Source organism: Mirounga angustirostris, unplaced genomic scaffold (genome assembly GCF_029215605.1).
Source record: "Mirounga angustirostris isolate CCGP_5_RB_7025 unplaced genomic scaffold, mMirAng1.0.hap1 SCAF_4, whole genome shotgun sequence".
NCBI lineage: Eukaryota > Metazoa > Chordata > Mammalia > Carnivora > Phocidae > Mirounga > Mirounga angustirostris.
Window position 1 is genome coordinate 109,851,728 of NW_026991712.1, and position 20,178 is coordinate 109,871,905.

The 20,178-nt window shown below is 35.4% G+C and overlaps 1 protein-coding gene across 6 annotated transcripts in view; it reads right to left on the reverse strand.

Moving 5' to 3' along the window:
- PTBP2 (polypyrimidine tract binding protein 2) overlaps positions 1-13,818 on the reverse strand; it is a 94,340-nt gene extending 80,522 nt beyond the window's left edge. For 4 of the 6 annotated variants that reach the window (XM_045897138.3, XM_045897137.3, XM_045897136.3 and 1 more), the window contains exons 1-2: positions 13,686-13,818; positions 11,924-11,954 (exon numbers count right to left, since the gene is read on the reverse strand). In XM_045897138.3, coding sequence (XP_045753094.2) covers positions 11,924-11,954; positions 13,686-13,693 — 39 coding nt within the window. In that variant the 5' untranslated portion in view covers positions 13,694-13,818. Of the gene's footprint in view, positions 1-11,923; positions 11,955-12,761; positions 13,054-13,685 lie in introns of those variants that run through there. The other 2 variants (XM_064588772.1, XM_045897135.3) reach the window with 2 other exon arrangements.
- Positions 13,819-20,178: the final 6,360 nt, after the last annotated feature.

Sequence of the window (20,178 nt, forward strand, 5' to 3'; positions counted from 1 at the left end):
CTATTTTCCTTTTTGCCTAAAGTATTAAGCATGACCTCTACAATTAGAGAAAATATTATGTGGAAGAGAGAAATTTTTCAAAGAAATGTTATAGTTCTCTCCCTTTGAGTTCAAGCATTGCCATCTTATTTTGTTGATAATGTAAATACTCCTCCAATTACCTTATAAACTTAGTGCAATTTATTCAAAACCCTAAAGTCTTCATGGAACTCAGCCAAATGATCTTAAAATACACATGGTAAAGAAAACATTCTTCAAAACAATTTTGAAGAACAAAGTTGTGAAATTCACTCCATAAGATTCCAAGATGCTATAGTAAATTAAGACACTGTGGTACAGACGAATGAAACAGAACATATAGCTGAGAAACAGTTCCATGCATGTATGGAAACCTGACAGCTGACACTGCAGATCACTGGGAAAAAAACATGAACTATTCAATTAAGTTGGTACTAAATTTGTTATCCATAAGGGAAAAAAAAATCATTAAACCTTTATCACACACTATACAAAAATTAAATTCCAGATAGACTGAGGCCTTAAATGTGAAAATCAAAATTTCAAACTTTCAAAATAAAATCCACTATATTAAGACCTTGAGTTAAAGGAAAATTTCTTAAAACCAAAACATAAATGTGATGTTAAAATTTCCAACTTCTTTTCAATAAAAAAACAAGCCATAGACAGGAGTTAATCATAGTATATACAAGTAACATGGCTTTAGTATCCACAATATATAAAATTTTAGTCACCCCCATCCTCCAATTATTTTAGAAGTTACATACCCTATTCCTGGTTTTTACTATGCTGACCCTTACTTATCTGATTCACTTTGGACTTGAAATTTACATCCTCCAGACTGGTCATGTCCAGAAGAAATGTAAAATGAGCAACACATAAGATCTTGTAAATGTTCTAATAACCATTTTTTAAAAAGTAAAAAGGATACAAATGATATTTTATTTAATCCAAAATACTGTCAACATGTAATAGGTATAAAAATTACATTTTTTTAATCATACTAAGTCTTGGAAATTTATGTGCATTTTACAACTGGAGATTAGTTTAGACTAGTTACACATCAAGTGCTCAATAACCATGTATGACTAGTGGCTACTATAATGGACAACACAGCTCAAAACAATACTAGAATCATCAGAACTTAAACATCAGTTACTCGACTACTCTCTTACATGTTATTATGATTTAATATTTTTAGTTCTATTTTTTAAACCCCAAATCAAACAATCACTGCCATTACTCTTACACTGTCAGTAATTAAATTTACCCACAGTCTTACCAATTTCTTGGTTAACCTTACTTCTCCTACCTCAAACCTCCTTTCTGGAGTCATTGACCTTCTTCCTGAAGTACAACCTCTGAGAAATTCTTCAGTGGGTCTGTTGATCAATTTCCTCAACTGCCTTTGTTGGGGCAGAGGAAGGGGAAGCAGTGTTTCTGAAAATGTCACTATTTTGTTTTTCTCTTTAAATGATAATTTAGCTGATTATAGAATAATAGGTATTTTCATTCAACACTTCGAAGATACTATTTCACTATCTTCTGTACCGATATGTTGAAGAAGCATATTGTGTCTTTCCAGTTCTTATTCTTTCTTAAGAAATCTGATTTTTTGACGGCTGCTTTAAAGATCTTCTCTGTTGTCTGGTGGTCTGCTCTTTAACTGTGATGTGTCTAAGTTTTCCTGTGCTTCCTAAACCTAAGAATTCATGAAGCCCATCAATTTTGGAAAATTATGACTCTTTTAAACTTTCATATTCTGCTTCTCTGCAATCTTTACTTTCTCTTTCTGGTACTCTAATTAGATACTTGTTAGAATTCCTCTTCCTTTTCTCTGTATCTTTTAACCCCTCTACTATTTTCATCTCTTTGTTGCTCTGTGTTGAGTAATTTTTTTCTTTTAGTTAACCAATTCTCTTTAGTGTTATCTGACTAGCTGTTTTTAACGTGGACTCCAGGCTTTCTTAAAAATTAATGCACACTTGAGAGGGCGCCTGGCTGGATCAGTTGGAAGAGCATGTGACTCTTGATTTGGGGGTCATGAGCCCCACTCTAGGCACAGAGATTACTAAAAAAATAAACTTTTTAAAAAATTACGTACACTCGAAACTAATACTGTAGGTTAACTACACTTCAATTAAAAAAAATTTAACTTTTAAACAATAAAAAATTTTGTCTCTAATAGCTATGTAAAAAATTTACATTATTTGGCATCTAGAGGTGCTCTTTCCAAATCAGGTACATAAAAAGCTATAGTAACAACCATGATCATCATGTGCCATTCTGTGCTAAATCTTAGGTGTTATTTTATCTCATCTTCAAAAGAACTTTTGAGGTAGGTCCTATTAAATTAAAACCATTTAAAAATTTGTTAAACTAAAGCTTAGAAATTACCTTCAATGTTAGAGGCCAAACCCTAGCCTCCTAGCAAATTCTAGATCACATGTTCTTAACCTGACAAGACCTCCATTGAAAAAACATTCTTGTTCACCATCAATAATTTCAGTTTACATTAAATTTTAATATTGCGTTTCTATTATACAAATTTTAAGTGACTTTAAGATACCCTTCTTTTACATATCCTTTAAGAACACTGATGAAGAGATGTTTATTGAGCACAGACTATGCTGAGCACAAACAAGGTGAAAGAAGTTATTACAAGAAATATTATTGGGAATTACACAAACACACACACAAATCAGACAGCATATGTCTTCTAGTGGAAAAACATACCACAGCTTATAAAATATTACCAGAAACAGAAAGAGAATATGATAGTCTCTAGATCCAACACCAATGATACATGAACATTTTAAATTACAACATCAGAACACAATCACAGACGCAGACTGGGGCAACTCTGTGGGACCAACAAGTTTTCTTCAAAAATAAAATGCAATGTAAAACAAAACAAAACAAAACAAAAAAACCCATGGGGTGAAAGGAAAACTTGCAGATTAAAAGAAACCAAACAGGCATATCAATATATTGAATGTGTTCATCTTATTTGATCCTGATCTCCACCCCCCACACACAAAAAAAAAAAACCTGTAAAAATACTATGACTTTTATGAGACAAGTAAAATTTTAACACAAATTTGGCACTTGATAACATTAAGGAACTGTTCATTTTTTTGTACATCCTAACAGTATTGTTTAAAAAAAAAAAATAGGAAAGAGTCCTTATCTTTTAGAGGCACACCAAAACATTTACAAATAAAATAATACAGGGATGCCTGGGTGGGTCAGTCAGTTAAGCATCTAACTCTTGATTTCAGCTCACGTTATGATCTCAGGGTCGTGAGATCAAGTCCCATGTCAGATTCTCTCTCTGACTTAAAATTCTCTCTTCCTCCTTCTCCCTCTGTCCCTCCCCACCTTCTGGCACACTCTCTCTCTCTCAAAAATAATAATAATAATGAAAATAAAATAAATACAGTATTTGCAAATTGTCTCAATACAGGAGGAGAAAAGTAGAGTGGATATCACAAATTTTACCAATGGTTTATTGATGATTATTGGGACTAAGTGACAGATAAATAATCGTTCATGGTAGCTATTGTCTTTTTCTATGTTCAAAATTCACAAGTTATATAAAAAGAATGATTCTTGAAAAACACTTATCTGTCATAAGTTTTTTTTGACATTTTATTACTTCTAAAGTAAAAATATTACTTAGCCATGTTAGCCCCTAATGCAGCATGTCTAAAACTAAATTAAGAAAGCTATTACGCTTTAGCAACACAAAGAGACCAAATGAGAGATTAAAATATTAACATTTACAGAGACTCATTATTCTAATTCATAGCACTCCATGTAATACCAAAGCCAATCTTTTCAGAACTCATTCTCCAAATTCCAAAAACAGCATAACAGTGAGCTACTTTTATATATGGGAACTTACAGGTATACAGAGTAGTGCCTACCAGATGAAGTACAAATTTCATAACCTGCACTTGAGACCTTCTACAACCTATCTGCCATCTTCTCTTTCTCTCATGTCCAAATACAAACCCATATACAAACCTACTGGCACAAAAGCTGTTCAGTGGTTGTGAATTTGTGCCAGCCCATCAACACAACTTTGGCCATGTCATTCCCTCAACATATACTACTCACCTCCTATCCCAAACTATTACACTGCCTATGTCACAACTCACTACTTTTGTGAAGTCTGCTCTGATCCTACCACACCAAACTAATCTCTCCTATCACGGCCATATGGCACATGCTTAAACCTTGTGTACTTATCTCTTCAACTACATGAGGTCCTAAAAGACACAGCTCTTTTGCATCTCCAGCAAAAAGGAAGAATGTTGTGAAATAAAATTGGTTTATCTTTTTATTGATAAGTGGCTCATGAGATTATAAGAATACTGAAGCCAGAGACCCTTTAGGAGTCATTAAATATTTACTGAGTATGTACTATTTAACATGTACTACTGATGATGGAGGAGCAGTAAAACTTATTGTTGTTGAATAATACCTACCTCTACCTTCAAGGAGTATGTATTCTCTCAGTCTCTTGAGTTACAAGTTAACAGTGTTGTCATTTAGTAGACACACTAAAAATGTCTGCAACTTGAAATTCTAATGTAAATACCTAAGCATGAATATCTATACAGCATTTTAAGAAATACCAGAATCTAAAAACCCCAACAAAACAGTTTTTAGTAACATACCTATTTATAAACAATGTTATGTTCAATCGTTACAAAAAGTAACAGTTGGCATTATTTCATTGCAACTATCTGAACAGCCAATGTTGGTAAATTCAATAGCTATATCAAAACTTCTACAATAAGGTCAGCACTTTCCAACCATGCTTTCAAAATACTAGTGAAATCCAACTTGGAAAATGCTAACAGCTTATTTTAACAACTATGTTCTTTATTAATTATCCAGTCTTAAAAGGCTTCCTTTAGTTAACTTAGAAGAGAACTACTACAAATTTCACTATTTAAAATACCCATCCAAAAAGTTAACATTTCACCATACTGAGTATCATCCTGAATTACTATGCAATCACTTCAGGCATTTTTGTTTTCTAAGTAACAGGCCAATTGTTTTGCAAAGATTTCACCGTGGCAAATGGTTAAGGGTATAGAAATGAAACCCTGATATTACAAATTACAAGGAATGTAAAAAACCATTTTAAAGAAATGCAACAAACCTCTTATTAAAATTCACAAATTTCCTTTTATACTCTCACTAAGCTAACCAAAGAGAAGTCTAAAATCAACTACCTACAGCAAATTTATAAAGATAATGAAAAATGAAATTTCAACATATCCTAAAGCTATAAAATTTGAATATTCTATATGTAGTATAAATCAGTTAATGTTAACTGAAGACCTAGTTGTGAAAAATACTTTTTCTGCATAATCACATTTAATCTTCAAAACTATTATAATCCCATTTAAAAGACAGAAGAAACAGAAGCTAAAAATGTTTAAGATCAAATAAACTAAAAAAAGAAGAAATTATACTACTTAATAATACAGATAAATCTATATGCCCAAAACTACATGAAAAAATTCAAAGGAAAAAAAATTCAAAGAATAAACTGAAAGAAAATGTACCTACAATGAATATACCAATTTTTATACAGAAATCTAACAAAGATGATCATTAAAATAGGTCAGGTATACAGAGGCAGTTCACAGGACAAGAAATATAAAGTCAAATTCTTAAAATCTCACCCATTTCAAAATATAAATTATAAAGCACTTTCTTAGCCTAAAATTTGCTAACATTCTAAATTTTTGTAAAACCCAGAATTGGGTAAGGGTGTGGAGAAACAGGTACTCCCATACACAGTTGTGGAAAACCATTTAGTGAAGAATCCTTTTGGCAATGTGGTTTTCATATACTTTTTAACTGTAAATTTCAAGTGACACAACATTTCTACTTCCATTGTAAATATTCCTACACAGTCTTTAACTGCAAACTGGAATCAAATCATAATGCCATCAATGTAGGAACTACATTGTGGTGTGTCCATGTAACAAAGAATGAGGCAGATCTAGAAGTGCAGACCATATTATGTAATTTTTTTAAAAAGAAAAAAAAGGTGGACTTCTAGTTTCAGGCAAGATGGTGTAACATGCACCAGTCTGCCCTGTTTAAACAACTTTAAAAAAAAATCACACATGATGTATAGAACAATGGTTTTCAAGACCACTGAAGATCAAACAATGATGAACTATGATCCCTGAAATTCAAAAAACAAATGAGGTGAGTCCATGACTGCCCCCAGCTTACTCTCTTGAGAGAAAGACCAAGACATGGCACAGCTCAGATGGAAAAAAATGGCCAAACTTCAAAAACTCCCTGAGTTAAGTAAGAGGACATGAGTCCAAGGAGACCAAAGCAAGGAGAGTTTGTACGGCAGAGTACCAAAGAGAGTTGCACAGAGACAACTCTGGGAATCTGCAAAGAATCCCCCCTGGATATTCAATGCATACACATAACTATATTATGGGTAATACAGAAGATGTTTTTCTTATTAAGTCATGTTTAGAAGTTAATTGGCTGTTTCAATAAACAGTATAAAATTTATAACATCTATAGAAGTAAAATGCATGATAACGACAGCACAGAGGCCAAGAGAGGAAAAATAAAGTATTCTAATACTCATATAATTTATGTGAAGTGCATATATATTCCTTGAGGGAAGACTGTGGTGAGTTTGAGATCTATGTTACAACTCCTAAAAACAGCCACCAATATAACAAAACAAAGAGTTACAAGCTAATCAACTAATAAGAAATATAATGGAACTAAAAAAAATACTCATCAAAAGAAAGAAAAAGGGAAGAACACAAGACACAAAAAGAAAAACAGCAAAGTAGTAGTTTTAAAACTAACCATATTAGTCAAAAGAAGAGGGTGTTAAGTTGGATGTAAAAATCAAATTCCAACTTTATGCTATATACAAAAAACACATTTTAAATCTAAGGACACAAATAGGTTGAAAGTGAAAGAATGGAAAAAGATGTATCATGTGAACTCTATTCAAGAGAAAGCCAAGATGGGTATACCAATATCATAAAAAGTAGATTTTAAAGCAAAGAATATTACCAGGGATAAAAATGATCACTACATAATAAAAAAAAGGAGTCAATGCACAAAAAGGACATAGTAATCCTAAACGTTTATGTACTAACCATAAACTTCAAAAAAAATTAGTAAATAAAACAAAAACTGGTAGAAGTGCAAGCAGAAACAGACATATGCACAAGTAAAAGAGATTTCAATATCCTTCTCTCAATGTGCTAGCACAATAAAAAAATCAGGAAGGACAGAAATCACTTTAACAGCAGAATATACATCCCTATAAAATACACAGAAAACTTAAGATATATATTTGGGTCATAAAACAAGTCTCAACAAATTTAAATGAGTCAGTTTCTACAAAGAAGCTTGCTGGGATTTTATTGGAATTAACTTGAATGTATAAAGGAACTTGAGGTAAATTGGCATCCTAACAATCTTGAGTTTTATGTCTTAAATATGTCTTAAAATATGTTCTTAAATATGTTCTCTAGCTACAATGAAATTAAATTAGAACAACAGGAACATCTATGGAAAACTCCAAATATTTGGCAATAAATAACATACTTCTGAATAACACAGGGGTCAAAAAAGTATACCAGAATGTGTGTGAACTGAATAAAAAGAAGTGTGAATGTCAAAATTTGAGAGATGCCACGAAAGCTGTACTTAAAAGGGAAATACATAGCACTAAGCCTCTATATTAGAAAAGGTATGTCAATGATATCAGCTTCAACATAACTAAGTTGAAAAAGAAGAAATGCCAAGCAGAAGAAAACTAAAACAGCAGATATCATTAAAATAGGAAACCAAAAACTCTGTGAAACCAAAAGCTGATTTTTGGAGAATATTAATAAATTAATCTCTAGCTAAAGTGACAAGGAAAAAAAAAGACAAATTATCAGTATCAGGAATGAGAGAAGTGACATCACTATAGAGTCTACAGATATCAACAGTGTAAAAAGGTTAATATCATAAACAATTTTATGCAAATAAACTCAGTAACTTGGATGAAATGGACTAATTCTATGGAAGGTACAAATTACCAAAGTTCACTTAAGAAGAAATAGAAAACCCAAATAGTCCTATATCTAGTTAAATAAATTAAAAGTGTCATTTAAAACTTCCACAAAGAAAACAAACATCAGGTCCACACAACTTCACTGGCGAATTGCCTCCAAACATTTAAGAAAGAAATAGTATCATTTAGGGTTTCACCCTGATATCAGGAACAAAGTAAAGATGCTTGCTCTCATCACTTCTATTCAGCACTGTACTAGATGCCACAGGCAGGAAAAAAAATGGTATCCAGTTAGGAAATGAGTAAGATAAACGGTGTGTATAGAAAATCTGATGATATCTACAAAAAAGCTATTAGATCTAACAAGTGAATTTGGCAAGAGTAAAGAATACAAGAACATGCAAAAATATTTGTATTTCTTTGCACCAATAACCACTAGAAACTGAGATTTTTATAACATTTTACAACTGCACCAAAAAACACGAAATAGGGATAAATCTGACAGAAATGCACAAAAACTGTACTTTGAAAACACTGCTGAGAAAAATTAAAAGGAGATCTAGGTAAATGGAAAGTTAAATTGTGTTCATGAGTGGGAAAACTCAAGATTGTTAGGATGCCAATTTACCTCAAGTTCCTTTATACATTCAAGTTAATTCCAATAAAATCCCAGCAAGCTTCTTTGTAGAAACTGACTCATTTAAAGAAGGATATGGGGAGAGCCAAAACAACTTTGAAAAAGAACAAAGAGGACCACGACTGCTTGATTTCAAGATTAATATAAAATCATAGTAATTAAGACAGTATGTTTTTGGCATCTACAAGGACAAAAATGGATCAATGGAAAAGGATACAGTACAGAAATAGAATCATACATAGATAGTTGATTTTTGACAAAGGTGCAAAGCCAATTCAATGAACAAAGGACAGCCTTTTCAACCACTGGTCCTGAAAAAAGTTTAAGTCCATACCCCAAAACAAAGTATGTTGACATATTTTGCATCATATTAAAAAAAAATTAACTCAAAAAAACTTAAATAGATAACCAAAAACTAAAACTTCTATTAGAAATCAAAGGAGAAAATCTTTGTGACCTTGGGTTACGCAAAGATGGCTTAGGTATGACACCAAAAGCATGAGACATACAAGATAAAATTGGTAAACTTCAGTTGATTAGAATTAAAAACTGCTGTTCTTCAAAAGACACTATTGAGAAAGTGAACACAAATAGAAAATATTAACCATATATCTGATAAAGGACTTATAACAACCAGAATGAAGACCTCTTAAAACTCAACAGTAACCCAATTTAAAAAGTGGGCAAGAGATATAGAGACAGGTCACCCAAGATGATATACAGCTGGCAAAAAGCACATGAAAAGATAATTAACATCACAGACCTTAGAGAAATGCAAATTAAAACCACAAGGAGATTAACACTTCACACCTACCAGAATGTCTATAATCACAGGCATTGGAGAGAATATGGAAGGACTGGAAATCTCATACCCTACTGGTGTCAAGGTAAAAATAGTACAACCACTTTGGAAAATGGTCTGTAGTTTCTTAAAACTTTAAAAAGTTAAAAAGCATATGCCTACCATATGATCCAGCTATTCCAACCAAAGGTATTTCCCCAAGAGAAATGAAAGTTCACACAAAGATTTTTACAAGTATGTTCACAGTAGCTTTATTTACAATAGTCAAAAAACTGGAAACAACCCAAATGCCCATCAAGAGTTGAATGGATAAACAAATTGCTGTATATCCATAAAATGTAATATTACTAAGCAAAGAAAAAGGAATAGACTATTGATAAACAACATGGGTAAATCTCAAAATAATTACAGAGTGAAATAAGACCAAAAAACAAACAAACAAAAAGGGTACATTTTGATTCATTTAAAATTCTAAAAAATGCAAACTAACCTATAGTGACAGAAAGCAATGGTTGCTTGAGGAAAGAAAGGCAGAAGGCAGGGATTACAAAAAGGCAAAACAATACTTTTGGGGGTGATGGATGCTCATTATCTTTGCTGTGGTAATGGTCTCATAGGTCTATTCATATATCAAAAAACTGTACACTTTAGATATGCGCAGTTTACTTTAAGTCAAATTTTATCTCAATAAAGCTATTTTTTTAAAAAGGCAAGATGTCGGCCACTACACGTGGTATGAACCCATTTGTATAAATAAGCTAGGATGCTAATGTTTGATAATATACAAACTAATAACACTTCAGGAAAAAAATGCACCAGAAAAAATTTAACATAATCACCTACACCTGAGAAATAGGACTAGGACTCGGAGAAATACTTACCACTATGAATTTTTTTAACCATGCACATTAAAAAATATATACATACAAAAACTTAATTACTCGTACACAGGCATGACTCCCAAGCAAAAATTCTTAACCACTATCTCAGAATAAGTTCATAAAATGAAACTTCAGTTATTCAAATTTTTATATTAAACAATGGATTAAAAAAAAGGTTGGCAATTATTTTTACATCATTTTCCAATTTTTTCTCCTCTAACTACTAATACAGAAAACTGGTAAAACCAATAAACCATACCTGGACATCCAATTCTTTGTCTTCTCCTTTCTCTCCCCTCTTGTCTAAGGTCCTTCTCTCCTCATCCACTAACAGTGGACAACTCAGACTTGTATCATTCTTTCTTTTACAAAATTCCAGAGGATACCTATTTGGATGGTAACTATACATTCTGTATCTTGCACTCTTGACCTATTCCTGATTTCAAATCCTGCAACTACCTCAACTTAGAAAGTATCATTGCCAAATAAGAATACCTTCCCTAGAAAAGGCTCACTATTTCTCCCCCGATCTATGTAATATGAACTCAAAAAATAAGCCTAAATACTAAAGTATGGACAAACTTCTAGTGCATAGAACATGAAAAAACAAAATAGCTCCTAAAGTATTCTAAAGAATTTCACACTGTTGTGGATGAAATTTTAAGAATTCTAAAAAATATTGTAAATAGTCACCATCACTACACTAAGGACACAGCCTCTCAAGACTACTCACACTTGAAAGGGGGAAATGTCATTCCATCAACAAGTATTTGTGTATGAGGCCTGGGAGATGTGCTAGGTTTGAAAAACTTAAAAAAAACAGAAGACAAGGACCATGCCCCAACAAGGTAGACAGGTTTGCAAAAAAATTTTTAACATATCACACTGTTAAAATAAGCAAGAACTCCAGGAAATAAAAAGCCTAAGCAGGTCTAAAGGAGTTTTCCTGGCCAAAAAGTGAGGAAAGATTCCAAATGATCTCTACCATAAAGCCTATTTTCCTTTAATGGAAAGACAAACCAGCCCTTAACTTCTGACTCTAATTTAAAGCTAATTGCCTAAACAAGTTAAGTATCAAGATAACTGATTTCTAATGTGGCTCATTACCGAAATACGTATTTTAGTATTCATAATCAAAAGAAAAAAAAATCTCAGATTAATAGAATTGCATGATTAGGTCAAATCACTTACCTGTCCATTTAAAACCATAATTTCCCCTCAGAAAATTGGGATATCATTTATAGTCACAAAAAGCCATGTCTGAAAACATTTTTCAACCCTGAACAGCATTCATACCTACTTTAAAATGTTCTCACAGACTGCCTTTCTAGAAAAACTTAGTTTTTGTCTATATAGATTATAAACTATATAACCCAACTTTTAAAATTCAACAAAACACTTTACACTTTTGTTAACTGTAACTTTCAAAAGCTAACTGAAAATTTTCATTAATGGTAACAGTAGATTCAGCAATTCAGTTTTCATCAGTTCCAATTTTTTCCTACCTTCACGCCAACTGCAACCTCAGTGACAATTCTGTAAAGAAAAAAATAGTTTCAACCTCATTATTTTTCTAATGATCATTGTTGGACTCTAAAACTTTTTAGGGTAGTTCATCATTCATAAATCCTCCACTCACCATGCAAATGGAAAACAAATACATAGACTGTCAGTGGACACTTCTTTGTACTATTTTCAACTCGGTTTTCTAGAAATTGCTTTCAAACTTGAGATATTCACTAAACTTCCGGTATTTTTTAAACAACCCTTTAAATATAAAGAACAAAACCCCAAGCAGTATAATGCCATTTCGGCAAAGCTTGTACACTTAGATTAATAATTTAAAACTTAAACCAACTCTTTAGTTATCTTGATAGAATTAGGAAACATTAATTCCACTACTAAGTTTTGTCATCAATTTCCATGTTTATCTGGTGAAACAGTAAACTTCTCCAGATCTATGTTTCATGGGGAAAACAATCTCTAGGATAATTTAAGTTTTGTTACTTTGTTAACTTTGATAAGGTCTTCCCTTAGTATCTTTTAAAAACACTAAACTCCCCCCCCCAAAAAAAAACCCCAAACACTAAACTCCAAACACTTAATCAAGATAAACTCGTATTTTATTTGGCTCTTCATATTTTGTCACTGATTCTAATAAATGTGCTTTTTAAATGAGAGTTTTTATACCCCCAGAAGGGCTGAATACAGCTGTATTTTCGCCCTCAAGGGTGCCTCTTTTCCAACAATTAGTTAAATCATTACGAGTCTTTTCAGATGTAGCGCATTAAGTACCGGGGAGACCCGGTCCGAGTCACTTATTTCCCAAAGCCCTCGCCTCACCTCACTCAGCATTCTATCTCCACTCGGGCTCTCAAAGATGCAGCACGGTTCTGTAGCTTTTTGCAGCTGTTTTTGTTTTTCCAGAAACTGGTCAAAGTGGCTTAAAAAAATGGCCCTGTGTTGACTAACTGCTCTTGTTTCTGCCATGGCTGTTGGCCTTTGCCCATGTGACTGATGTCGACCACAAACACTTGGTTTTTCAGATGATTTAATTTCTGGGCCCTCTTGCCAAGCCTTGAATATTTAGGCCCCCACAAAAAGGCATTTTTTCTGTCTCCCACCCCCACTACCAGACTCAACTGAAAACAAAGGAGTATGACATCTGCCTTCCCCCTTCCTCCCGCCGCCGCAGCCCTCCCCACCCCCCACCCCCGCCTTCCCCAGCGGCTCCCACTTAGCTTCCCCCCAGCTCCCGCCACCGGCATCTCCCCCAGCCAGGGCGGGCCAGGCGAGGCCGGGGAGGCTGGGGACGGCTGGGGTGCACACAGATGCCGCTCTTCTCTCCCCTAGCAACCCCCCCCCCAGGTTGGCACGACACTCGCTTCCACAGGCGCGGCTAACCAGGGGTCGGGTCCCAGCTTACGGATCGAAATGGCTCCTAGAGGGGGCAGGGACGGGCCAGACGTTCTGGGGTTCCCACCCCATCCCCCGCCGCCAAGCCCGTACCCGCTCCCCCTCCGGGGCCGCCACCCCCGCCATCGCCCCAATGCCCCTCCTGTCTACAAGCCCGCTTTCTTTCTCATTTTCTCGACCGGAGCCCGCCGGGGGAAGCGAAGGGAGGGGTGTGTGCGATGGGGCGGGGGTTGGGTAACGGCAGCCCAGCCCTGGGAGGGGCCGCCGGAGGGTTTCTGGCCGACCCCGGGCCGGGCCGAAGGACCGTCCAACTCCCCTCTCACACACCTCCTCGCCGGCCCCATTACATACCCGTCCATTGCCGAACCGGACAAAGCTTCGCTCACAAGAACCGAGCCACGCAGCCTGCGAGACACACAAGCGGCGAGAAAATGGCGGCCAGGGCCCGACGGAAATTGCCGAAGGTGCCGGAGCGCACGGGGCAGCGCGCGGCAGCGGCGGCGGCGGAAAGAGCCGAGCGCGCCGGCGCCCGGCTGCGGGAGGCGAGCGGCGGGGCACGGGGACGAGGGGGAGTGGGCGCTGCCGCCGTCGCTTCCTCCGCGCCGCCGCGCGCCTGGAGCCCTCCGCCCTCCGCCCTCCGCCCTCCGCCCTCCGGGCGCGGACCTGCTGCTGTGCAGTGCGGCGGCCTGGCTTCCTTCTGCACGGTCCTCTGAGAAGTCCCTGATGTCCTTCTTGGGAGGCGTGGGTGGTGCACCTCTCAACCCTCCACACCCACTGCCCTGCACCTCAGCAGGGCGGTCCCGGGACCGTAGGAGTGTTCCCAGGCAGCCTCCACTTTTCGCTCCAACCCAGGTCCCAACTTGGCTACCCTCGACCCACTCGGGCCAAGGAAAAACTATTTTATAGCTTTCCTCTTACGGCATCTTTTATTTGCAGACCCGCTCCATCCTCTAAAACAAAAACAGATACGAAAAACAAAACACCTTTATCCCCATTAAATTAGACCACTGCTTATTGGATATCAGACTGAAACCTAGGCTTTTGCTTCCAGACACTTGTAGTTCCACGCCAACTGGAGGAAAATGTGATTCTCACCTCAGCTGATGATTAGTGCGCACCTGTAGGAAATAGTCACAATGCCCTGGATGGAAGAGAAGACTGGTTGAGCCATGTGGTGAAGAGTAGTTATGAAAAATGCTAGGATAAATTAGGATCTACCATTTGGGGGCTTGAAAGGGAAAGTGGGGATGAGAGTGGTACCTCAGTCTTCACCATTGGTTAGAGAGGAAAGGAACATTAAAATGGGCTACACAAACTGACGCTCTTTTCCGTGTATCTCACGGTCTCCATTTTAATTCTAATACCATATTGGACCTTTTCTTTAACTTGTTTTTCAGAGGTTCAACAAAGTTTGAACAAGCATCCATTTGGCAGAAATTCGCTCAGTGGGTGACTGCTTTGCCAGCAATTGACCCTCTTCTCCGCCCATCACCCCCAACCACAACACAAACACAAATGTACTTAAAATCCTGAGAAACGAAAAATATTCCCTATATTTCTCCAGTTACTCTCAGTGCCCAGTTTGGTTTTCCTATACATCCTTGATGCAACCCTCTTACCCCATTACTAACGGGAATTTCACTGTACTAAATGGTACTTTCTGTATAATTCATAAAATTATATTATTTTTAAGGCAGACAGAACTGAAAGAGCACCTTGTCCAAGTATTTTGCTATAGAACTCTTCAAAGCACACAAATGTTAAAAATTCTTGACTTACCTCAGGGATTGGCAATCCTTAAAAGTATCTATTTCCAACAGTGCCTTTCCTTTGCCTTCACCATTGACTTACAGTACATAAAGGACCCATTATATGCCATTAATAATCACTTTTCACCTGTTTGTGGTTTTGTACATGCATTTTCCCTCAACAATATGTAAGCTCCCAAAGGGCAGGAACTCTAGCATAATTTTCTGTATTCTCCACATCGACTCAATCAATATTGATCTATTGGCAAAGACAAACTCTCTCCTGAGGGGAAGCCTATCCTTAGGTGCCAAAAGAAATGACAGTATTCACAAAAACATGTTTTTCTTTATTTTTTTTCTCCTAATAAAGTACAAGACTATGAACAAGCAATAGTCAATATGCTTGCTTATTTAAACCCATCACCATCTAGAAAAAATTTAAGATTCTTTACAAATGAAGTCATATAAAATATCAGATGAAATAACAAAGTCAAATGAGAGGGAATAAGGCAAAAGGACAAAAGTATAATATGGAGTCAGGAATGAGGCTAATGCAGCAACGTATACCACAAAAGCATGTTGATTAAAAACTGGGTTCAAATTTGAGCTCTTTCATTTAGCAGCTGTGTGACATTAGGCATGTTCATTAACCTCTCCAGGAAAAAGTTTCCATTACTGAAAATAATGGGATTACTTTACTGAAAATGAAAATGGGATTAAAAATAGGGCCTGCATCCTAGACGGTTCTGAAGTCTAAATGCCTTAATGTATGTAAAACACCCCTCTAGTTCAGTGATGGGTTACAGTAAATATTCAGTAAAGGGTTCTATCATCATACTTATCATTTTTGTTATTAACTATTATTATTCACTTGACAAGAAACCAGTAACAAATTTAGCTCTTGGATTGTTAACAGCCAACAATATTGGTATAAAGATATCTATATAGAGATTTTCACAAAGGTTAAACATGTCACTGAAGTAATTAGATTGGCTGGTATCTAGTGGAATAAATCTGGGAAGATGTCATAGATAAATTTCTGAAACCTCATCCAAATCTAAATTTGTATGAATTTATGAGTGAACCATGGGGCAGATTATTAATCTCAACATTAGCAGATGGCCAGCCTTTTTAATATATGACAAGATTATATTAGTGTTTATGGATTCCTAACAAAATAAGGCAATAAAAAGTGAAGTGCCTGTAGAATATTATTTTCATACCCATATCTTTTTTCAGTGTAATGATTTGTTCTTTCCCTTCTGAGTGGTAAATGTTTTGACCTTTTACAGAGATTTACACTTATGTGAACAATGATTAAATCTAAATTTCAGTGTATGCTAAGTCAAAATGAGATCTAAAGGATGCAATAAAAGTAGGAAATAGGATCTTGTTCATAATGTTTTGGTTTTTGTTTTTTGTTTTTTTTTATTTGAGAGAGAGAGAATGAGAGACAGAGAGCATGAGAGGGAGGAGGGTCAGAGGGAAAAGCAGACTCCCTGCCGAGCAGGGAGCCCGATGCGGGACTCGATCCCGGGACTCCAGGATCATGACCTGAGCCGAAGGCAGTCGCTTAACCAACTGAGCCACCCAGGCGCCCCTTGTTCATAATGTTTTGATTTTATTCCTATCTCCACCTCTCATCGGCTTGTAGTACCAACGACTTCCTTTAACTTTTTCATAAAGCAGTTTCTTCTTATGAGAAGAGGAATAATAATATGATCAATTAGATCAGGTTTTTTGGTATGTATTTTTGAATAGGTGATATAAATTCAAAATAGGGAAAGTTAATTCAAAAGATATAAAAGCATATATAAAATGCCCAGAAAGGGCGGGCGCCTGGGTGGCTTAGTTGGTTAAGCGACTGCCTTCGGCTCAGGTCATGATCCTGGAGTCCCCGGATCGAGTCCCGCATCGGGCTACCTGCTCAGCAGGGAGTCTGCTTCTCCCTCTCCCGCTCCCCCCTCTTGTGCTCTCTCTCTCAAATAAATAAATAAAATCTTTAAAAAAAAAAATGCCCAGAAAGGGCAAATATAGACAGACAGTAAACAGATTAATGGTTGCCTAAGGCTGAGAGTGAAAATGGGGACTAATTATAAATGGACCCAGGTTTTTTTTTTCGGCTAATGGAAATATTCTAAAACTAGATTGTAGTGATAGTTGTACAATATACTAACTATACTAAAATTCATTGAATTATACAGTTAATATTGGTGAATTTCATAGTATATAAATTATATATCAATAAAGTGGTTACAAAAAGAAAAGGCATATACCTTCCACACCTGCTCCCCAGCTACTGTATTCCAGAAGCAATCCATCTTACCAGTTTATTGCATAATGTTCTAATGCATAAATTGATTGCATATATAGTTTTAGTTTTTATTTTGAATAATTACAGTATACACTTTTCTGCAACTTCTGTTTTAACTTAAAAAATATGTCATAGAGATCTTTCCTTATCAGTACATTTAGAACTGTCTCATTCTTCATATATGGCTGCATAATATTCCACCAAATGCGTAAATCATGATTTATTTCACTGGATCTCACTGATGAACATTTAGGTTGCCTCCAATCTTACTATTTACAAGCAATTCTGCAGTCAAAACTCTTGCTTCTAAGTCATTTTCCATATGTGTGAATATATCTACTGGAAAAATACCACAAACTAAATTCCTGGGTAGAATGTATTTTTAATTTTTAAAAATGCTATCAAATTATCTTCCAGGTCCTTGAGCCCTTGTGAGAAAATATTAGCAATTCCTATTGTAAAAAGGGTGCCTGATTTCTTTAATATATAAGGAGTTCCTACAAATAAAAAAGTCAACAACCAAATAGAAAAATAAGCATACAAATAGAATATGGATAAATATTACAGAAAAGTAAAAACAAAAATGCTCAACCTCACTTATAATAAGAGAAATTCAAGATAAAACTGTACTAAGATACCCTTTTTCACCTGTCAATGCCCACCTGTCTCCCTCCCCAGCAGGCATAGCACAAAGCTTCCTAAGTACTGAGAACAAGAATTCCTTTCCACACTATCAATTTGTATAAAAATAGAATAAACACACTTCTAAATATATTACATTTGTATGTCAGAAAGTTTTTTCCCTATGCATTTCTTCTTGGAAATCTTCTGGAAGATATATTTCCCAATGAGGGAATACATCAGTAAAGAACATATGGTATCCAGGAAGCCAGAGATACAACATATAAGAGAGGAAAAGTAAATTAGATATTGATCAAAGAAGACCTAGGCCAAGAGCTATACAGTGGTACAACAGTCCTTCGGTTCCAATACAATATGAGAACAGAAGGCCCCAGGAAAGATGTCTCCAAGAAAAAGCATGGAACTTATGTAGACCAAAAATGTCTGACTATATTGAGCAGAATTTTGTAGTGCTGTTGGCAAGCTTAGAGGAAAAAAATTAACTCTGAGATAAATAAAAAGTTGTAAGTAAATAAATCACAAGGCACTCTGGATCAATCATAAAAATAGTTACATCTTCATAATAATGTAAGCACTGAATATTAATAAAATTAAGGTTATGAAACAATTTCATGGGAGGCTAGAAGTATGAATGTGTGTATGTGTGTGTGTCTGTGTGTGTGGTGGGAATATAAATTCTCATATTCCAAAGTAGGAAGTCAATAGAATATGTCTAGAATTGATAGTTGAGAAAATAGCAAGTGAGCATATCACTCAGAAGCATAGAGGTAAATACCAGGAGAATCAGGGAAAAGAATTCAAAGTGGTTGTTTCTGGGAATGGTACTTGGGGATAAGAAAAGGGTGAGACAGAAGAGTATAGTTTTGGTTTTGTTTATTTCATAATAAATCTTCCAGAACTATTTACTTGTTAAGCTTTGTGCATGTGTTACTTTGATAAAAATACATTTTACATTAAAAAACGAAAGGATTAGATGGCAGCGAGCAAAGGACTGTCTTAGCACAAACATTGCCTCTTTTGTATTCAGCAAAAGTGACTGCTTATCTACATGCTCACTGAAAAAAGCTCATCATAGCTGGCTGTCCCTCCTATACTGTGCATATAATAGAGATTATTCTTGGAAGAGAACACAATAGTTTGAGTGGATCAGCAGTTTTTAGAATGATCATGCATAAAGGACTAAGCTAGGGGAAAGAATGAGAAAAGTAAAGAAAAATACACAGAAAAGTAAAAGATGAGAAAAAAAATCCTACATACAAAGAAAACAACATCATTTTGCTTTAAAATATTATAAATTATGAAATGTTATAAATATATTATAAAATCGACATTATAAGTTATGTGGCTTTATGTAAATAGCCACATAAATGATAACTGACAAGCGATTTGCAAATAAAAATACAGGTTTTAAACTCATTCCTGGAATGAATAACTCTTCCCAGCTGAATTCTTCTTTGATAACTTCACAAAGAAAGGAACCAAATAACAAATGGAAACCATCAGCTTTTTCAAAATCTTTCAATATCTTGAAAGTTTTAAAAGTAGTTTGGATACATTTGCTCCTTAACACTAGCAATGAAAACCTGAGAATTGAGAGCTGAAAATAGTTCAGATTTGGTTAAGTCTCTTAATTATTTTGCAATAGATGTCTCTCTTGGAGCATTGTCACCTCTGTCTATGATTCCCTGACCCCCTACACCCATATTCTATTAGAGAAACAAAGTGTCTTTTTAAGAAAAGAAGAATACGATTTTGTCCTTATTTAATATTTACAATGAAGTATGTTTACCAAATTTGCAAATCACAGATAACCTATACTAGGAAGATAGAATCAGCTTTCAAGTTTATATTGAAAGGAATGCAACAGGAATATAGGTGTAAGGTCTCCTATTTAGGTTAAAAGAAATAGCTGCAAAATACTCTACACATTAGGGGATACATGGTTTGATGACAGACCCTATAAAGAAATCATAAAGTATTGAACCAAAATAATTATAATCTTAGGATTTGTTAATGAAATGAAAGTATTGTACTCAAATTTTGCCCACAGATTATGTTTAGTTAGAATAAATGTTAAGAAAATGTTAGACCAGGATAATTGTAGAGGGCGTTATTGTTGGCAATCTCAATGAGATGCACA